Raw genomic sequence first — 19,172 nt, forward strand, 5'->3', positions numbered from 1 at the left:
GGAAACTGGCAGGTTTGATCACAGATGAATGAACACTGTAAATGCAAAGCATCATTAAAGAAAATCAAATTGCATCCAGGAAACCTAACTCTCAGTCTCCTGCTATAACCATCAGATCATCCCCTCTTCTCCCAGAGACTGGAACACAGTACAAAAATCCTGATACGGAGCAATCCACCTCTGTCTACCAAACAGTTACATGACTGAATTTTTGCTTTCAATTTTGTTTAAGAAAACCATCTAAAAAGTTTCAGAGTAACAGCCGTGTTAGTCTGTATCCGCAAAAAGAAGAACAGGAGTACTTGTGGCACCTTAGAGACTAACAAATTTATTAGAGCATAAGCTTTCGATGCATCCGAAGAAGTGGGCTGTAGTCCACGAAAGCTTATGCTCTAATAAATTTGTTAGTCTCTAAGGTGCCACAAGTACTCCTGTTCATCTAAAAAGTGATACTAGAAGATTATTATTAGTGCTGTAAAGTCAAGGTCTAGAAAACTAGGCAATGCCAGTATTCAGGTAGTCTTGTGCAACACTAATTATAGTTAAATAATCCAGCTCCAATGTTGATGTGATCATTGAACAGCCAACCAATTAATTGTTAAGGTCACCTAGCAGGGTAGACTTGAAATATCAAAAATAAACCCAAGACAATGTCGATCACACATTCAACTTTTTAGCATATACAATATCTTTAGAACAAAGCCTAGACAGAGATCACTTTCTGGAAGTCATGTGCAAGACAATCCTAGCCGATGTTGGAGTGTACATTGAAATCTCCAAGGGTAACAGTCTACAAGAACCACACCTTTGACATCAATTTGGAAAAACCAGGGTATTTCTACACTGGGGGGAAAGGGGACATACCCCAGCGAGTGTCAGAGCCAGGGCAAACTGAATAAGGCTTGCAGGACTCACGCTGTGGGCCTGAAAACAGCAGCATAGATGTCCCCGCTTGGGCTGGAGCCCAGGCTCTGAAACCTGGCAAAGGGGATGGGTCTCAGGGTATGCCTACAATACAATTAAACCCCCATGCCAGCTGACTCAAGCTACAAGGCTGTTTAACTGCCTATAGACCTTCAGGCTCGAGCTGGAGCCCGGGCTCTGGGACCTTGCAAGGGGGAAGGGTTCCAGACCCTGGCTCCAGCCCGAGCCTGAATGCCTACACTACAATTAAACAGGCTCTTGCCCAAGCTGGAGTCAGCGGACACGGGCCAGCCATGGGTGTTTAATTGCAGTGTAGACAGACTCTCAGAGCCCAGGCTCCAGCTTGAGTGGGAACATCTACACTGCTCTTTTTAGCCCCCTACCACAAGGCTGAGTCAGTTGACCTCCAGCTCCGAGAATCACTGCCATAAGGCTTTGTTTTTTTTGTTTGTTTGTTGGGGGGGGAGCGTGGGGACGGTGTTTGCAGTGTAGACATACCCGCATTACACTTGGTGATCTACATAACAGCAGAACCATAAAAATTGGCCCTGCCCCAGAAAAACATAAGATATGGAACTAATGTTGTAATTTTAAAGTGACAGTCTGAAAAACATTTGCACTTGTCTTAAAGTGACCACTGAACCATTGTCTCAAACCAGAAGAATAAGAAAGTCCTACCTTGATAGAAGCAACGTGGAGCAAGGACTCTCCTCTGTGATTCCTTTTGGTAGTTGTGTTATTACTAGGAGACTTCTTCAAGAGGGAAGGGCTGTGTGTTGTTCCCATTTGATTATGAGTATTTGAAGTGAATGGGGTAGAGGGAGTTTTCGAAAGTGAAGGGCTATTGATTTCTTGAAAGATTGCAGAGCTTCTTGTCTTTGATAAGGTGCCATCAGTAAGTTTAAATGCAGAAGAGATATGAACTGGAGTTCCATGTTCAGTAATTGGAGAGATTTTAACAATGCTCATGGCAGTTACCTCAGAATTGCAAACACCCTGGTTGACTGAGTGCATATCAGCACGCTGATCATTTCTTCTCAGTCTTTTAGCATGAGATATAGTGGGGGATATGGACTGCTGCCTTCCGCGCTTTAAAGGAGTAATTTCATTTTCTGATGGCAGAGGTTTCTCTGTATTAAAACCATTCATTGTATTAACTTGTGCAGAGCTATCTTTATCCTCTGTGGGTTTTACTTGTGTGTCCATTTCCAAGTGGGATTCTCTTCCATCCTTAAGGTCGGTTTCCATTACAAACTCCTGTCCTATTGTCTCTTCCGTACCATGTGGTTCTGGGCTCCATAGAACTAATGACTGGCTGCAAAAGGTCACAGTCTTTTCTTTAAATTCATCTTGGGTCTCCCCTTTGATTCCACTGCCCTCTTTCTGCTTTTCCTTCTCTATACCCCACACTTTGTTGATGTCTGCTAGACTCTTTTTCTTCAGTTTTTTCTTCGATCTGTGTGATGGTGGTTCCTTGGTCATCTTGGAAGGCTTCTCTTGAGGAGGAGAAGGAAGGAAGTCAAAAGTAGAAGATGGGCCTTGGTTAATGCAACCACTATTAGTCACCGGTTGATTCTGCTTCTGAAGGGAACTATTGTTTAGCACACATCTGATCTTCCTACTGCGTGGACTGAACCACATTTTTATCTGCTTCTTCTTACTTCTTGTTTCATGATCAGGACCTACTGATGTGAACAAGTCTTCTGCAGAATCTGGTAGGAGACAGGGATTTTTTAAAATGAGCTTTAAGGCCAATATCAGCTGTTTACCATTCTGGAAATAGAACTGTAAATCAAAATTTTGAATATTAAAAATGGAAGCCTTTATGAGATTGTAATAAATATATTACTTCTATTTCAGTGCATTAGATTTCCAGCCATAATTCTGTCTTCTCCACATCTTCTATTTTTAGAATTAGTAGCAGTACCCACTCTTCTAACTCAAGCAGTAGTAAGTTTATGGATACCATAAAGCAGACAGGCCTGCTACTTTCCTACTCCCCAACAGAAAGGAGTTTGAGATAATTTCACTTTTAACAAAATTCACATGAAAAATTGCAAAGACAGATCTGACTAAAAACTCCTTAGTGTAGCAATCAAACGCCAAAACAAATATTTCCAATACTCTTCAGAAATGACATTTCAAGATAGAAGGCTTTCCTATCCTTAGCTAAATTACCCTACTTATCCCTCCAATTAAGTGTAGTTAAATATTTAGAGAATCAGTTAAAGAAAAAAGAAAAAAAAAAAAGATACATATGGCATTAGGCTGAGATTTACTTCAAAAACAATACAACCTCAGGCTAGCTGGATCATTTAAATATCCAGTAATAGCTACAGTATACAGGCATGATGGTTGTCAACTACAGTATTATAGATTCTCCGCTTACTTTAAGGAATGGGTTTGATGGAAAGTTAAAATTAAGACAAATCCTGTAACTAGTTACCCTTCATAAAGATCTCAGATCCAATTTTGTTTTAGCAATGGTATCTAAAAAAGGAAGGGCTCGATTGCAAACAATATAAAATGCAGATAATATTTACTTTCATCTTGTCTTCACTGTTTACACAACTAGCAGAGTCTACTCTAAAATATTTACTGTGATATAACTATCATTCACCTCTATGGACTAGAGAACAAGAGTTAAATAAATCTGCAAGTCATGTGTGTAGAGATATTGTACCAGCCCAGATTATTTTTACACATATAGCACAATAAGACAAGTCCTAGAGATACCGTGATGACAGGCACTATCTTTCAGTAGTACAAATTCTAAAGCAATATTAATCCCCATTAAACATTTGCACAGCAAGTTGTGCTTCAGATGTACCACTTGTGGCATCAATAGTGCTTGAAAAATGGATTACAAAGATTCTCAAAGTGATCTGTGGACTACTGATGGTAAACAGAGGGCTGGCTTGTCACATGGAAGTGGGACTCCTCATTTTCAGATTAGTTGAATTAAAAGAATGCCAAAAATATACTGAATACTTTCCTAGTATTTTTCCTATAAGCAAATTGCTTCCATTGCTATATGGATGTTGCATAATTATTAATAGGAGGGGATATATTCAAAAGACTATTAAGATGTGGTCTACACTCTGAGAAAATTTGAGTATTCTCTGATTTCCAGAAACCTACTAGCCACAGGCCAATATAAAAAATGAGCCATAAAAATTTAGCTGCCTACCTAGCTTCTAGGAAGGGGATTACTGGACTCTTACAAAGTATTGTCCCTTGACCCTCTCCAGAAGCTTCATCTTTCAGAAGAACCATTGCTTAGTAGTATCAGCTATATGTGAATCTCTTCACCTGGTTACTGGAAAAAAGCAGCAACACTCACTCACCTACCTATTTAGGGACTCTCACATGGGGGGAGAAGAGAATTAGGACAATTGCCAACTCTACGTCTATGATGCATCTACAGATGCAGAGGCTTTTTCAGAGTTCTGTGAGAAAGAGGAGACACGCCTGAGACATCGAACCCTCATCAACTCCTCCTTTCTATAAATCCATCAAAGATTAACATGTTTCCAGTTGGGGAGGAAGACAATGGATCTCATAGAATATCAGGGTTGGAAGGGACCTCGGGAGGTCATCTAGTCCAACCCCCTGCTCAAAGCAGGATCCATCCCCAACTAAATCCCCAAACTGCCCCCTCAAGGATTGAACTCACAACCTTGGGTTTAGCAGGCCAATGCTCAAACCACTGAGCTATCTTCCCTGCCACCACCCCTTCAATTCTATCTGCAGAAGGATGTTCACATGGATCTATGTTACAGTTTAAGAATTGCATATTAGCTACAAAAAGGAAGTTCTCACAGTCATTTATACAAAGAGGGCATTACACTGATAACTAAAAACACTCAAATTAAGCCTCCTTCAGAAAAAGTTGCAAGATTTTGATCCAAAGGAATCATATGCTGCTTCCAAGATGGAAACAAAAAGTTAATACAATTTGCATCTTAATGTAAATGAAGAAAGTTAGTTGTATGTGCTTAAAAGTTAATTTTTAATTCCACTTATATAAATCTCACCCCAAAATTTAAAAGTTATATATTTAATAGGACAGACAGATCAACACAGCAGAATTTGCTAATTCTGGATTACCTGAAGCATTTACAATAATGTAAAAAAACAACCCACTCTACCAGTATTAAAACCAGCCTATAATAACTCCAGCAAATTTACTCTTGATTATACACTGGTCTACAATTTTTGAGAAGTCGTCTGCTTCAGAGATAAAATGTGCTATTTATTATGTATTTTGATGTGCTGAATTCAAATATGACAATTAAAACAACTGATTGGCTACTGTTTCTAAGATATTTAAGTTTTTACATTTTATGTCTATGTATATTGTGTAGATAGTAGAGTTTTAATCATAAATTGTAAACCTAGGTCTTTTCATGTGTTTATGGTTGCTTTACATGATAATATTTCACCTGTCCTGTTTATGTAACACTTTAAAAATCAGCAAAAGGGTTATATAAATAAAATTGATTATGAAACAAAAGGCAAAAAACTATTATGTACATAGTTTAGTCCTATTCAGTGTCTACTCGGCGCTTCTTGGCTTGTCTCTTGTATTCATTAAATGGAGCATCTCTTGTCACTGTCCAGCAATAGTCTGCAAGCATTGATGGGCTCCATTTGCCCTGATAGTGTTTCTCCATTGTTGCAATGTCCTGGTGAAATCGCTCGCCGCTCACTGCTCCACATTCGGTGGAAAAAAATCTAGATGGGAGTGCAAAAAATGTATCTTTAGTGACATGTTGCAACCAAGGCTTTTGTATGCCTTGAGGAGGTTTTCCACCAACAACCTGTAGTTGTCTGCCTTGTTGTTTCCGAGAAAATTTATTGCCACTAACTGGAAGGCTTTCCATGCCGTCTTTTCCTTGCCACGCAGTGCATGGTCAAATGCATCATCTCGAAGAAGTTCACGAATCTGAGGACCAACAAAGACACCTTCCTTTATCTTAGCTTCACTTAGCCTTGGAAATTTTCCACGGAGGTACTTGAAAGCTGCCTGTGTTTTGTCAATGGCCTTGACAAAGTTCTTCATCAGACCCAGCTTGATGTGTAAGGGTGGTAACAAAATCTTCCTTGATTCAACAAGTGGTGGATGCTGAACACTTTTCCTCCCAGGCTCCAATGACTGTCGGAATGGCCAATCTTTCTTGATGTAGTGGGAATCTCTTGCACGACTATCTCATTCGCAGAGAAAACAGCAGTACTTTGTGTATCCAGTCTGCAGACCAAGCAAGAGAGCAACAACCTTCAAATCGCCACAAAGCTGCCACTGATGTTGGTCATCGTTTATGCACCTCAAAAGTTGTTTCATGTTGTCATAGGTTTCCTTCATATGGACTGCATGACCAACTGGAATTGATGGCAAAACATTGCCATTATGCAGTAAAACAGTTTTAAGACTCGTCTTCGATGAATCAAGGAACAGTCTCCACTCATCTGGATCGTGAACGATGTTGAGGGCTGCCATCACACCATCGATGCTGTTGCAGGCTACAAGATCACCTTCTATGAAGAAGAATGGGACAAGATCCTTTTGACGGTCACGGAACATGGAAACCCTAACATCACCTGCCAGGAGATTCCATTGCTGTAGTCTGGAGCCCAACAGCTCTGCCTTACTCTTGGGTAGTTCCAAATCCCTGACAAGGTCATTCAGTTCACCTTGTGTTCTGAGGTGTGGTTCAGAGGAGGAGGATGGGAGAAAATGTGGGTCCTGTGACATTGATGGTTCAGGACCAGAAGTTTCATCCTCTTCCTCATCTGGCTCAAGTGAGAATGATTCTGGTGCATCAGGAACTGGCAGTCCTTCTCCGTGGGGTACTGGGCGTATAGCTGATGGAATGTTTGAATAATGCACAGTCCACTTTTTCTTCTTTGACACACCTTTCCCAACTGGAGGCACCATGCAGAAGTAATAATTGCTGGTATGATCTGTTGGCTCTCTCCAAATCATTAGCACTGCAAAAGGCATAGATTTCCTTTTCCTGTTCAACCACTGGCGAAGATTTGTTGCACGAGTGTTGCAGCATATGTGTGGGGCCCACCTCTTGTCCTGATCTCCAATTTTGCAGCCAAAATAAAGGTGATAGGCTTTCTGAACCATAGTTGTTATACTGCGCTTTTGTGATGCAAAAGTCACTTCACCACAAACATAGCAGAAGTTATCTGCACTGTTCACACAAGTACGAGGCATCTCTGCTCACTTTGGCTAAACAGAAATGTGTCCCTTTGCAAAAATCAAACACTGACAAATAAGAGAGCACGACACTGTATGATTTCTAGAGCTGATATAGGGCAATTTGTTCAGCAGAGTGATGTAAGCTTCGTTATGATTGCATCATCCATGACTTCTAGGAATAACATGATGCAATTTATATCATGTATGATGCAATACCAGCTTCAGATTGCATCATTCATTGTTTTGCCTAAAATGCAAGTGCTGTCCAAACCCAGTCATAGATTTATTCATAGATCCAGTCAAAGATGTATTTTAGTCATTTCTGGTTTAAATGGAGATCCCTTCCCTTTATAACTCACTTATCCTCGGCCATTCCCAAGTCAAGGGTCATATATACTGGCCCAATAGCATATCTTGAAAACTAGAGCCAATCAACAATTTTAAGCATCATTTTCGTTCTCAGTGACCCAGAATTAGTAAAGTTTGACTACATTTATTTCAGAAGCATTTTGGCTGTAGAGCAGTGTTACCTACATGCTAAACATAATATTCATATACATGATAAATTAACAGAAACATCTCTATTCACAAAGTCTGGTTTATTTTATTTTCACATAATAAAACCAAGTTTCTTAATGCTGACATTTAACAGAAATCAATTCTGTGGATTTTAAAATGATTCAGACCAGACAAAAATATTATGAGGTACAGAGAAACTTAACGCTAAAGAGATCCATATTCAAGTTTTTGCTGTAATGCAATAATAAACTGTAGAGGAAAAAGAAGCAATTAGAAAATGTGTCTTAGCTATCATTAATCTGCATCAAAGGAATATAATGATGCACATTGTGTGTCTTTCAAATTATTCTCTATTATGGGTTTCAGAAGAGAATTTGAGAAATCTCTTTGACAAACTAGTCCCTTATTAAAAATCAAAGGGAAGTGCTTTGGTACCATCTGTGCAACATTAGTGCCTTCACTGAAGAATGATTATTTTGCAAGTTAAGTATTCAGCAATGGGGGGAAAGAAAAAAAAAGAAAAAGAAATTCCAGCTATTCAAACACTCATCTTTAGCTATTATGAAAAATGTCACAGCACACACAAAATGCAATGTAATCTCTTACAGAAGGCATCCGATATGTTTCCCTCCACACCAAAAAATTAGAAACTAAATTGTGATCTATAAAAGCTAATCAAAGTTAATCTTTTTTGCTGCCCACCAGCATCAATGTGTGCTTAACAGGATCTGACCAACACCTGTAAAGTCTGGTTTAATATAAGGAAGGGAAAGAGAATTTAGAAAAGCTTTCAATTTAACTATTATTCTAAGGTATATGATGTCATGAAGAATAAGATAAAATTATCTATAAATGGTTGTGAGGAAAATTTATGACAGACAATCTCTTCTCTTTAAAGTACATTGAACTGAGAAAATCTGCTGAAGTATTTAGAAGCTAATTTTGAAAGGTATTACTGTAAATCAGGCTTCTTTATCTCTAGTATGCCATATATTATGTCTATGATTCGACAAGTTCTTCCTAATTACCCACCTTAATTACAGTAATTATATACTTTCTAGTAAATGCAGGTAATAAGGTTCACTTGGAAAGGGAATTGTCAAAAATGGTGAAACAAAAAAGCCTTGCAACTCTGGGGATGACAGAGCTGTTAATGACAATAATTCAGAGGAGCAGTTTATCTCCTCCTTCCCAGTGGAGGAGAGGACTTTTGTATTTTGGGAAAGGGAGAAGAATATTCAAAGTCAAATAAAAGTCATTATTAGCAACTGCAGCAACATACACAATATTTCAGGTGAAGGTGTTAGTAGTGAAAGGTTTTTGTAGTTCTAGGAGACGTCTTCAAAAATTTAATTCTTCATAATATACAGAGAGTACATGTATAAATCTAGAGAATATCGAGACAAGAACACAGTTAAGTGCAATTCTACTAAACATATGGCATGCTTTAATGCACAGATAGAAAAGATGGAAGTTGGTATGCAGGCACAGTAGTTGATTTTCTATTATATACTCCATTTTGTGCCCTATATGGGTATAATCAAGCCCTTACTATGTCACAATTGCTTGTATTCAAGATTTCATACAATAGTTTAATTGTTTAAGGAGCAGCATCATAGATTCAATGCTGGCTAAACAAGATACATTCTTAAGGTATTCTAATTTTTAATTTAATTGCATGTGAATTAAAAATTTAACTGTTCCATTAACACATTCAGTAACTGTATTGCCACCTGCAGGCTGTTTCTTAGAACACAATTCTAATATTAACTACTTTTTCTTTTAAGATGTGTAGATTCAAGTCTACACAATTGCAGAACTTACTTTACAATTGCAGATTTGTTCTCCATATTTGTGGTATAAAAAGGTGGTTAAAGAGATAGCACTTTTTTGAGAGAAAGAGAGAGCAGAACACAAATCCAACAAATCAAAGTTCTCCACTTAGGTCTACATACTACCAGCCACTTATACTCAAGGGCAACAGAAATCTGACTACTTTGTTTTCTTGTCTATTAGAGAGCATGCTGCTTAAGACTGGCTCCAAATGCAGGATCCCAAGTGTAAATATTAAAAGATGGTCTCTCACCAACAGAAGTTGGCCTAACAAAAATAAATAAATAAATAACCTCACCCCACTTTGTCTCTCTAATATCCTGGGACCGACACAGCTACAACTACACTGCATACAAAAGCTGGTCTTAGCACTTAAGACACTGAACTGGAAGTCAGAAGTCATGGGTCCCACCCCAAGTTCTGCCTCAGACCTCAGGCCACTCAATCTCTAAAATGAGAGTTAAAAAACAAAACAAACAAACAAAAACACACCCCTCCTTTCTCTCACCCCCCGTCTTGTCTATTTAGACTGGCGGCTCTTCAGAGCAAGGGTTATCAGACTAGGTGCCTTTATAGCAACAAGGACAATGTGGCCAAGATCACCGTTGGGGACTATGCACGCTAACTAACAAAAGAGACCCCATATTCTGGATCCAGTTTTTCACTTGAGGCTCCAACAGCAGGAGTCCAGGACAGACACTTTTTTCTGTGTGTGCTGCAGGCTAGCTCAAAAGCAGCTGGTCCCCCAACACACAAATACTTTCCTGGAATGGCATCCCTGTGCAATAGTTGAGTCTGATACCACTTCCAGCACAACCACCTTCCTGCCCTCCTGCTCCACTCACAAAGACTGCCCCAAAACTCATCTTTGTCCATCATGTTGATGTTACCAAATCTCTGCTGCAAAGACAGCTTGCTCCTGATTTCCACCCATCCTCAATTACATGGAGAAGGCCCCTTCCAAAATTACTCCACATAAGCATGTGGAAGCAGAATAATAACTTGCTCAATTTGCCTTGCTACACACACAAACAAATGCAAAAGGCACAACCACAAAAATAGAAATCTGTTCATTTCTTATTGCCACAGGACAAAAATCTGGCTGAAAGTAAGCCTTGGCATGAAGGGTTACTTTTTTGTGGCTTTACTATATTTGTATTGTCTTTAGTAACCCACCTGGAACCCTGCAAAAATACATTGATCTACATTGTGCAAATTACCATCATAACCACAAAGGTCTGATCCTGCAAAGCCATATATATATTTAACTTAACACTTGTGAGGTAGTTCCACTAGACACACATCTATGGGAAGTGACAAATTTCCAAGGGCAAACAGGAGTGGCAAAACAACCTAGAATAGCACAATTTGTAAATCTTCAATTCCTGCAGCCTTCTATCATTCGTCATTAGATGCCTTTATTTTCATTTGATCAAGCCTAGTCACCTAGTTATGCCATCCATAGCATCTCTGACAATACACTATCAACATCCCTTAAGTTTTTTCCTTAAATCAGGAATGAGAGACTAATAAAAGGTCACTAATACTTAATAAGAGAGGAATCCTCCAAAAATGGAAAATTAATCACCATATCACTTTATATTTTAGCACTCTACTGCTGCAGTAGTACTGAAAAATTGCTTGTAAAAATACTGTAGTGATTTAAAAAAACAGATTAGACACAATAAAGCTCAAGTTTCTCAAAGCTGAATACATTTATCTTTAAAATAATTTTAAGAAAATATTTCATCTGTTACTCTGGTTTCCACTGCATGGGCATAAACCATATTTTAAAATACATTTCATTCTATTCTTCTTGTAATTAAAGCCACCATATAGGGAAACTTCACTTCAGACCAAAATAACCTCATGCATGATTTTCTCCATTCACTTTGACATTTGGAGTACCATTAAAGTTCACTCGATAACCATAAAAGATTGTTCCTCAGCTTTGACTATTATTCTTCAATACTATATAAAAGTGCCTCAAGCCAATCACTTCAAAAGCCCTCCCTTCCCATTATATGCCTAAAGAGCTTCACCACACTTAAATATTTCTCCTAACCCTATTAAACTGTCATCCACATTTTCTATCTTACTCATAGCTTTTGATTACCCAGAGATTTCAGCTGCGTAAGAAAAAACTCTTCATTTACTGTTAGATGTGTCCTTTAGCCTCACTGCTTCAGTGATATCACAATCCAGTGTTTGGATGTCAAAAAAGGACTACCATAGCAGTGATTGTGATGTGAACCTTTTGGGGGAATCAGGTTGATAAAGGAGAATCTTCTATTTAGCTTAATATTGGAAATAAGCAATGAAGAAAAGAAGTACCTTATCTGTATTTGACAGCTAAATGAGTGTTTTCTAAAATGTGATAACTACTCAAGAGACTCGCTACAATCATTTTGCCTCAATCTTCCCTTCTTTGTCAATCAGCCAAAAGTTTGGTAAGGAAATAATGGAAGTGAAATCCCAGATCAGCAACTCTGCAGTTTTATAGCTCAGTCACTACCACAATTGTCAGAAATGACAGATTTCCACAACAGAGAATAGGTACAGTTGTGTCATTTTGGTTTCTGACAATCCAAGAGAATTGAGACTCGCCTCCCTCCCCATCATGAAGCAGAAAGCATAAGTTTTCACATGTACAACAACCTAATCTGAAAACTAATGGGCACATTACATATTGGGCTGCAACAATGTGAGAATGGTAAGTAAAAAGAACCCTGCACCCTCAATGACATTGCCTTGTATAGGGCTCACTGAAGAATTAAGACTTAGAACTTTATACACACTCACAAATATACAGTATAGCACATGACAATGCTCGCCATTCTCCTACTTGTAATTCATCGTGTCATGTGACTTGGGAATGTTACATACCTTTAACTCTAAACTTAGCAGACAGATTCTAATGAATTGTGGACTAATGCAATTCTAAACGTTTTCCCTTTCTTTAGTAAGAATCTAGGTAGATTTGAAGGAGATAAATCCAGCAACTGTTCCATTCAAATGCAGATTTTCCAAAGAATGATTTGATATAACCTTTCAGAATCTTTAAAAAAAGACAGTTTTCGCATCCTTTAAAAGCATATGAAATTGACCCAAGTTTGAATAGGGAGCACAATGTGGGGAGACTGAGGTCTTGTCTTACCTGTGACGTCTTTGCCCAGTAGATGTCGCAGTTTGCTGCACAGCTGGATCATGTTGTCTAGCTGCCTATTTATTTGCACATCTTGTACCCAGGCTGGCGTGTGACACACTGGGCATTCTGTGCCAATACAGTCACCCACACAAGCTCTGAAAGTCAAGCATGTATAAACACAAGTCATTCAACACAAGTAAACTGGCACATTCACTTCAGCATCCAGCTAAGTTAGCAGTGGATAGGCAAGTCTTTTTTATTTTAATACCAAAATGCTGACAATGCAAAGAGTACAAGAATTACTTAAAATTCACTTAACATTGCAGAAGAAGAAATTAACTATTTGGCCTGGCAAATTATAAGCCAGAATTAAGCAAGCCAAGTCCAAAAGTCTTATCAGGAAGCTGTGCCATCAAAACTGTTTAATAAACTTTTGAATCTCACACTCACCCACGTTAATCAACATTTAAAATATTCCAAAGCTCCGCTTCTACACATTGTTTCTGTTAACAGGGCATTACATTTTTGAGTAGCTTAACTCTAGATTCTTCTGTCCCCTCAACTAAACTGTGCTGTTTTTCAACAGTATTCTTTCTTACAAGTGTGATAGAAAATCCAATCAATGGTAAGCTATGACTTTCACCTGTGTTGTTAAAACTGTCTTGGTACTGTTAAGTTACACACCTCTCAACATTTCTCAGTAAGAAGTCCCCCAGGAGTCCATAGGTGTCGGAATTATTTTATCACTTTATTTTTTTCAGAGCGTTTGTCTCTGAAGAGCTCAAGGAGAAACAAGTTTGCTTAGTAAAAGTCACTTAAACCCAAACTTGTAGGTTCCAAATACTACTTTTCCATCCTCCTCCACGTAATTATATTTACTCATTTGATTACTCTGGCAAAAAGACTTTTGGGTCCACCATACAAGTTATCAGGTGGGATTCTCAAAAGCACCTATCTTATGTTTATGGGACTAGTGCTCTCTAGATTCATACCCTGGCTTGCCATGCACAAAGTCTCCATAGGCCTGACCTATGACATGACTTCAATGGGAGCAGTTAGGCCAACACTGAGGGGTTTTGAAAGTCTCTCTGAAACCACCACACTAAAGTATATTTCTCTGTTAATTTCAAGGTGGGAGATTTTTTCAAAGGCACAAATGACAGTTACGTGCCTGACATCTGTATCTTTGAAACTCTTTCCCCATGAACTTCACATTGTTGAAAGAACAAGTGGTCTTGCAGTTAAGGCACTGGATTGAGACTATGGAGATTTCAGTTCAATTTCTGGCTCAGACAGGCTCCTTGTGTGACATTTGGCAAGTCACTTATAGCCACGTTTTTAAAAGAACCCAGCTGATCTTGTTCTTAGTGAGAGCTGCCAGGTGCTGAGTATTTTGGAAGTTAAGCTGTTAATCTCTCTTTGCATCAGAAACTATTATCCCATGTTACAGATGGGGATTTTTCTTCCACTCTGTATCTGACTTATGTATTTTTTAGGTTCCAAACTGTTCAGGGTAGGGGCTGTCAATCTGTATCTGTACATTCCCATATTATATATACCACTATCTTCATGCATAACATCCATTCACTGTAGTTAACCCACTGAAGTTACGTTGGATCAGATCATACTACAGGGATTGAATTCAAATAATAAATATCACAGCCCATAAAAAAATCTCCAAAATGTGACCCAATTACTGCAGGTCACTTACTTTCACACATTTATCTTTATACAACATTGTCACCCGTTTTCCCCGCTCTTTTAATATATTAATAGTTTTCTCTATTTGGTTGTGGACCAGAATAACCTCATGTCAGACTTTGACCTGACCTCTTGCTGGCTTGTTTGGAAACAAACTACTGTTGACTAGCCTAAACCACCATATAAAGTTCAACAAAACAAACAGCTACTATGCAGGAATAAGCCACCCCAGGAAACGGATTAGAAATGATGATCAGAAGGTACAGTTGAATAATAAACTAGTTCACCATTGAATAAATAAAGGACCATGATACAGTTATTTGGAGTATATCAGTAATACAGACTATTTGCTTTCTAGCAGCAAGACCTGGAGGGGAAAAAAAAGCACCTTTTATCAAAAGCTAAGGTGCCCGTTGGTTACGCCTCCTGACCCTCAACACAGATTACAGCACCTTTTGATGTTCTGAAAGCTTTTCTTAAAAAAAAAAAAAAAAAAAAAAAAAATCTTACTTCAATAATAATATCCAAATATCTTAGAAGATTTGTTCTCCAAATTAGAGAGGGGTTATCAAAAACTAAATTACTACGTTTTAGACGTCTGACAACCAGCCAATTAACTCAATTAAAGATTCCTAGTACTACTCCCCAATGATCCATATTACCACCTCTCAAAATTGCTTTTATTAAAACAATGATATATCCTACACATAGTAAAGTCTCTTGACCAAGACTAAATTTGAGGATTATTTTGCAGAGCATCAAATATTGTGCGGTAAGATGGTGTAAATGGAACAGGGCAAAAGGCTTCCAATAGAGCTTGAGAAATAGTGATTTAAGAGATCGGATGTGAGGTTCCACAGAAGTTGTAGACAATGTCTGGAAGAGAAACAGTGGCTGTGGTGGAAGTAGGTCACTTTGGGACCTTTTCAACAGATTTAAATGGGGAAAGATATCACCAGAAGCTCCATGGAAAGTGTGTAATTGCTGCCCTTTAATTTACTAGCCCTGAAGAATCAGAAAATGCCTCTTGCTACCATTTCTCCACCAAGGCCCTTAAGGCAACACAGGGTTAAAAGACCTGCAGCACAGACGCGGCTGGCCCACGTCAGCTGACTAGGGCTCGTGGGGCTATAAAATTGCAGAGTAGATGTTCAGGCCTGATGTTTATGCAGCTTTGTACTGCAGATCAAATGCTTTGCTGGTAAGTAATTCAACTGTGCTCTATATGGCTTGAGATTAGCGTTTGAGGATCTGAATGCTCTGAAACTTTATTCATTTCTTAAATGGTATGATCAGTGAGGAGGTACTTTTGCAATTCCAGCATTTGTCAAGGAAACGTTGGCTAACACTCAAAAGGCGTTTGAGTCTGAAGACACAGAGTCCTTACAACATGTTATTAGAGACTCATACTGCTGTAACTCAGTATATGCTACAATTACTGGGTAGCAGTGCTGTATGACCAGAGCAAGAAAGAAAAGGAGACCCACAGAGACCTGAATTGCTTGCACCTCAAACTAGCCATCAAAAAGGACAATTCATTGGCCAAACTCCTGCCACATGATGACAGTGTTGATGAACATGTCAAAGGGGCATCTTATCAAACAAAGATCTGGATGTCTATGCAACAGAGGTAAACCACATATTGGATCACCATTGCAAGATGGATGGAAAAATGTGGATAATGAACTATTTCCCATATTCTTCAAGGGCCCAGTGGCATCTAAGCTTCTATAAGACCTTATTTGTGTCTGTACCAGTATGTGTCATTGCACAATCAACAGTGTCTGTAGTCAGAACAATCTTCCCGGCACAGAACTGTGTACATGCCAAGGAAACGAAGACTGTGGCAACTCCCACGCTCTTGACCGAGATCATAATGATGAACAAAATGATAATGAAGTTGACCGGAAATGTCAGCCGCACTATTACATTCAATGATACCTGTGCAAATTTATTATTAGATTTTGTTTTATCCTTTGGATCATTGTTGTAATGCTTTGAGGTCACAAAATCCAATATTGAGTCTTTAAACCAATGGAAGTGAATGTAAATATTTGAACCAGTTGATGGTGTCATTGTTTATACCCATTTCTTTGGTAACAACACTGTGTGACAGCTTCACATCATGCCTCATCTTAAAATAGACATAATAAGCTTTCAAATGACGTATGATGTGTGGTGTCTGCCACTCTCTTGCCTACACTGGAAAAGGGAGAGCCCCACCTGAGGGAGAATATATTGACCACGTAACCTTTATGGGCACAGTGTCTATTGTATTAACAAGAGGTTACGGCGAAATGCAAATTATTGTCTTACAACTGGCATCAAGTAAACTGTTAAGCTAAGGACTTGCATATCTTCCCATCTCTAACCTGATCCTGCATGCTCCATGGGAATTTCTGGACAATAAAAACAGAAAGTGTTCTCCCTTTCCTGCTAGTTGGATACATTAAACCCTCTGCGTTTGCTTTGGTATGCCAATATAACCTATGAATACTTCTGCCTGTCCAATATGTACATTGTCCTCTCAGATGAGGGTACTACAGTGTGGACAAAGTATTGAATCTTTCCAGACTAATTCCTGTAACTGAAAGACTCCTCTTGGTATTCTCAGCACTACAATTCAAATATAAAGAAGATAATTTTAGCCGTTCTGTTCAGATAATTTGCCTCTTACAAACACAACTCAGGGTAAACTAAAACCCTAAATATGTAGGCACTGATCCTGCTAAAATCTCCATGCAGACAGATCTCTGCACCCACCTGGACCCCTACTAAAGCCAAAAGGGGCTCTGCATGGGCTGATCTCTGTGGGACTAAGGCCTTAATTCCAAGACTTATGATTTCTTGTGAAGACCCAATCAGGCAGAGCTAATGGTTCCTTTTATTTAAAAAAAAAAAAAAACATTTACACATCTAATTTTCCCTGTTGTATTCCCCAAGCTCTTCCGTTCCCACAGAACAGACTATAAGAATAAGGACAGCATGAATTTCAAATATTACTCTCTTTTAAAACTGTTTAGCTTTTTCTTTTGACCTCACTGTCTCCAAACCAGGAAAACTTACACACATGTAGAACAGTCCCACTGATGTCAACTGAACTATTCAGATATGGAAAGTTAAGGGTATTATACATAACTGTTTGCAGGACTGGGATCCTTTTCTTTACAGCTGTTTCATATAAAGTAAATACGGTACTTACAGACAGAAGACATGCTCACATTTTCCCAAGCACACAGGTTCCTTAAGGATGTTCATGCTATTCAGAGAGGAAGGAAAGCATTAATGATTTAAAAAAGTCTTAGCTCCTAGAACACCAAAGAACCAATTAGTTTGAAGGCATCTGCATTTGTGCCTGCAGTTAAAACATTATTGCTAGCAGGACGCTAGCATGGTTTTCCTGATGAGCTTGAGATATTCTGTTTGAGGAGTAGTGTTATAAATCACGCTACCGAATAAGTGGAAAGTAGCATGGTTCTCTGATAAAATGTCTCCTTCCATAATAATCAGGGAAATCATTATAGAACCCAACAGCTTTGTAAGCCCACTGACAGCTAGCATGGTTCTGATTCCAATGTAGATGCATTTACTGCACAACCAGCTTCCTTAGGCTCTGTCCAGACAGCAGCAGATCAAGCTGACAACAGCTGTTTTCTGAAACAAGTAAACACAGCTCTGCTTCACTACATTAGCACTGCTCACTGTTAATCTCTCTAGGGAGGTATAAGCCCATTACCACAGTAGCCAAGTATTGGGAAAGTCAAGGGCATATTTACAACAGTTTTACAACACAATCATTATAGGGTTTCAACTCCCTCTGAGATGGATGTCCTTTTGGGAGCGGTCACACCACCTAACTATGCCAATGCAATTACATTAGAAACAGCAGATCCTCAACATTATAGAACCCTCTTCTAGGGCAGGATATCAGTTTCAGATGGTTTAATATGTCTGGTCTGGAGGTCAAAAGTGCTCTAGCAGGAAGCACTAAGGGTACCTATGGAACAGGGGTGGTTCGCTATTTATTCTAAGTGCTCAAGGACAGAACAGTGTATAATTCCTGTCTCCCAGAGTTCCTACACATTAACAACACTTAGGCCTCAGGCTGCCATCAGACAGGCTAGCCAGACTCTCATGAAGCCCCAGTGGGACTCTGAAGGGAAGAAAGGAGTGTCAGGTAATGTGGGATCACACCAGCATGAGTTCTTATCACATATATATTAGGAATGGAGTGGGCCCCAGGAGATGGGAATGGGCCCCTCAGCTTCAGCCATGTCAATGCCAGGATAACCGAGGAGGAAGGATGATAAAGGGTGATCTGGAGAATTCCTGGAAGAGTATTGGCATGCGGACAACTTCTATGGACCAATCTCCCCACCAGATGACAGAAGGGGCCACAGGGGTGGGTCAGTCACTCCGCTGTGGAGAGGTCCCCTTGGGGTGGGTCAGTCTCTCCGCAGCAAAGGACAGGGGGGAATCCTGGGGGCAGGGCAGGCAGTCTCTCTACAGGAGAGGGTGTTTCGGGGGGAGCCCCAGGGGCCAGGTCAATCTCCCCATGGGGGGGGGGGGGGTGTTTAAGCGGGGGGGTCGCAGGGGCCAGGTCAATCTCCCCATGGGGGGGAGAAGGGTCACAGGGAGCCCCAGAGGGCAGGTCAGTCTCCCCGCAGGGGGGTGTTTCAGGGACAGCCCCAAGGAGGTGAGTCGGTCTCTCCCCGCAGGGGGAAGGGCAGGATCCTGGGGGTGGGGGACTATCTGTCCCCAGGGAAGGGGGGTCAGTCTCTCCCAGCGGGATGGGGGGGGTATCTGTGACCAGGGGAAGGGCAGGATCCGGGGGGG

General features: G+C 39.7%; 1 protein-coding gene across 3 annotated transcripts in view; it reads right to left on the reverse strand.

Annotated features, from left to right (window-relative positions):
- The window catches only part of BARD1 (BRCA1 associated RING domain 1), a 69,493-nt gene that overhangs the window by 45,460 nt on the left and 4,861 nt on the right, over positions 1-19,172 (reverse strand). For 2 of the 3 annotated variants that reach the window (XM_034786386.1, XM_034786385.1), the window contains exons 2-4: positions 17,539-17,595; positions 12,645-12,790; positions 1,603-2,636 (exon numbers count right to left, since the gene is read on the reverse strand). In XM_034786386.1, coding sequence (XP_034642277.1) covers positions 1,603-2,636; positions 12,645-12,790; positions 17,539-17,594 — 1,236 coding nt within the window. In that variant the 5' untranslated portion in view covers position 17,595. Of the gene's footprint in view, positions 1-1,602; positions 2,637-4,275; positions 4,364-12,644; positions 12,791-17,538; positions 17,596-19,172 lie in introns of those variants that run through there. The other variant, XM_034786387.1, reaches the window with a different exon arrangement.

Source organism: Trachemys scripta, chromosome 11, assembly GCF_013100865.1.
Source record: "Trachemys scripta elegans isolate TJP31775 chromosome 11, CAS_Tse_1.0, whole genome shotgun sequence".
NCBI lineage: Eukaryota > Metazoa > Chordata > Testudines > Emydidae > Trachemys > Trachemys scripta.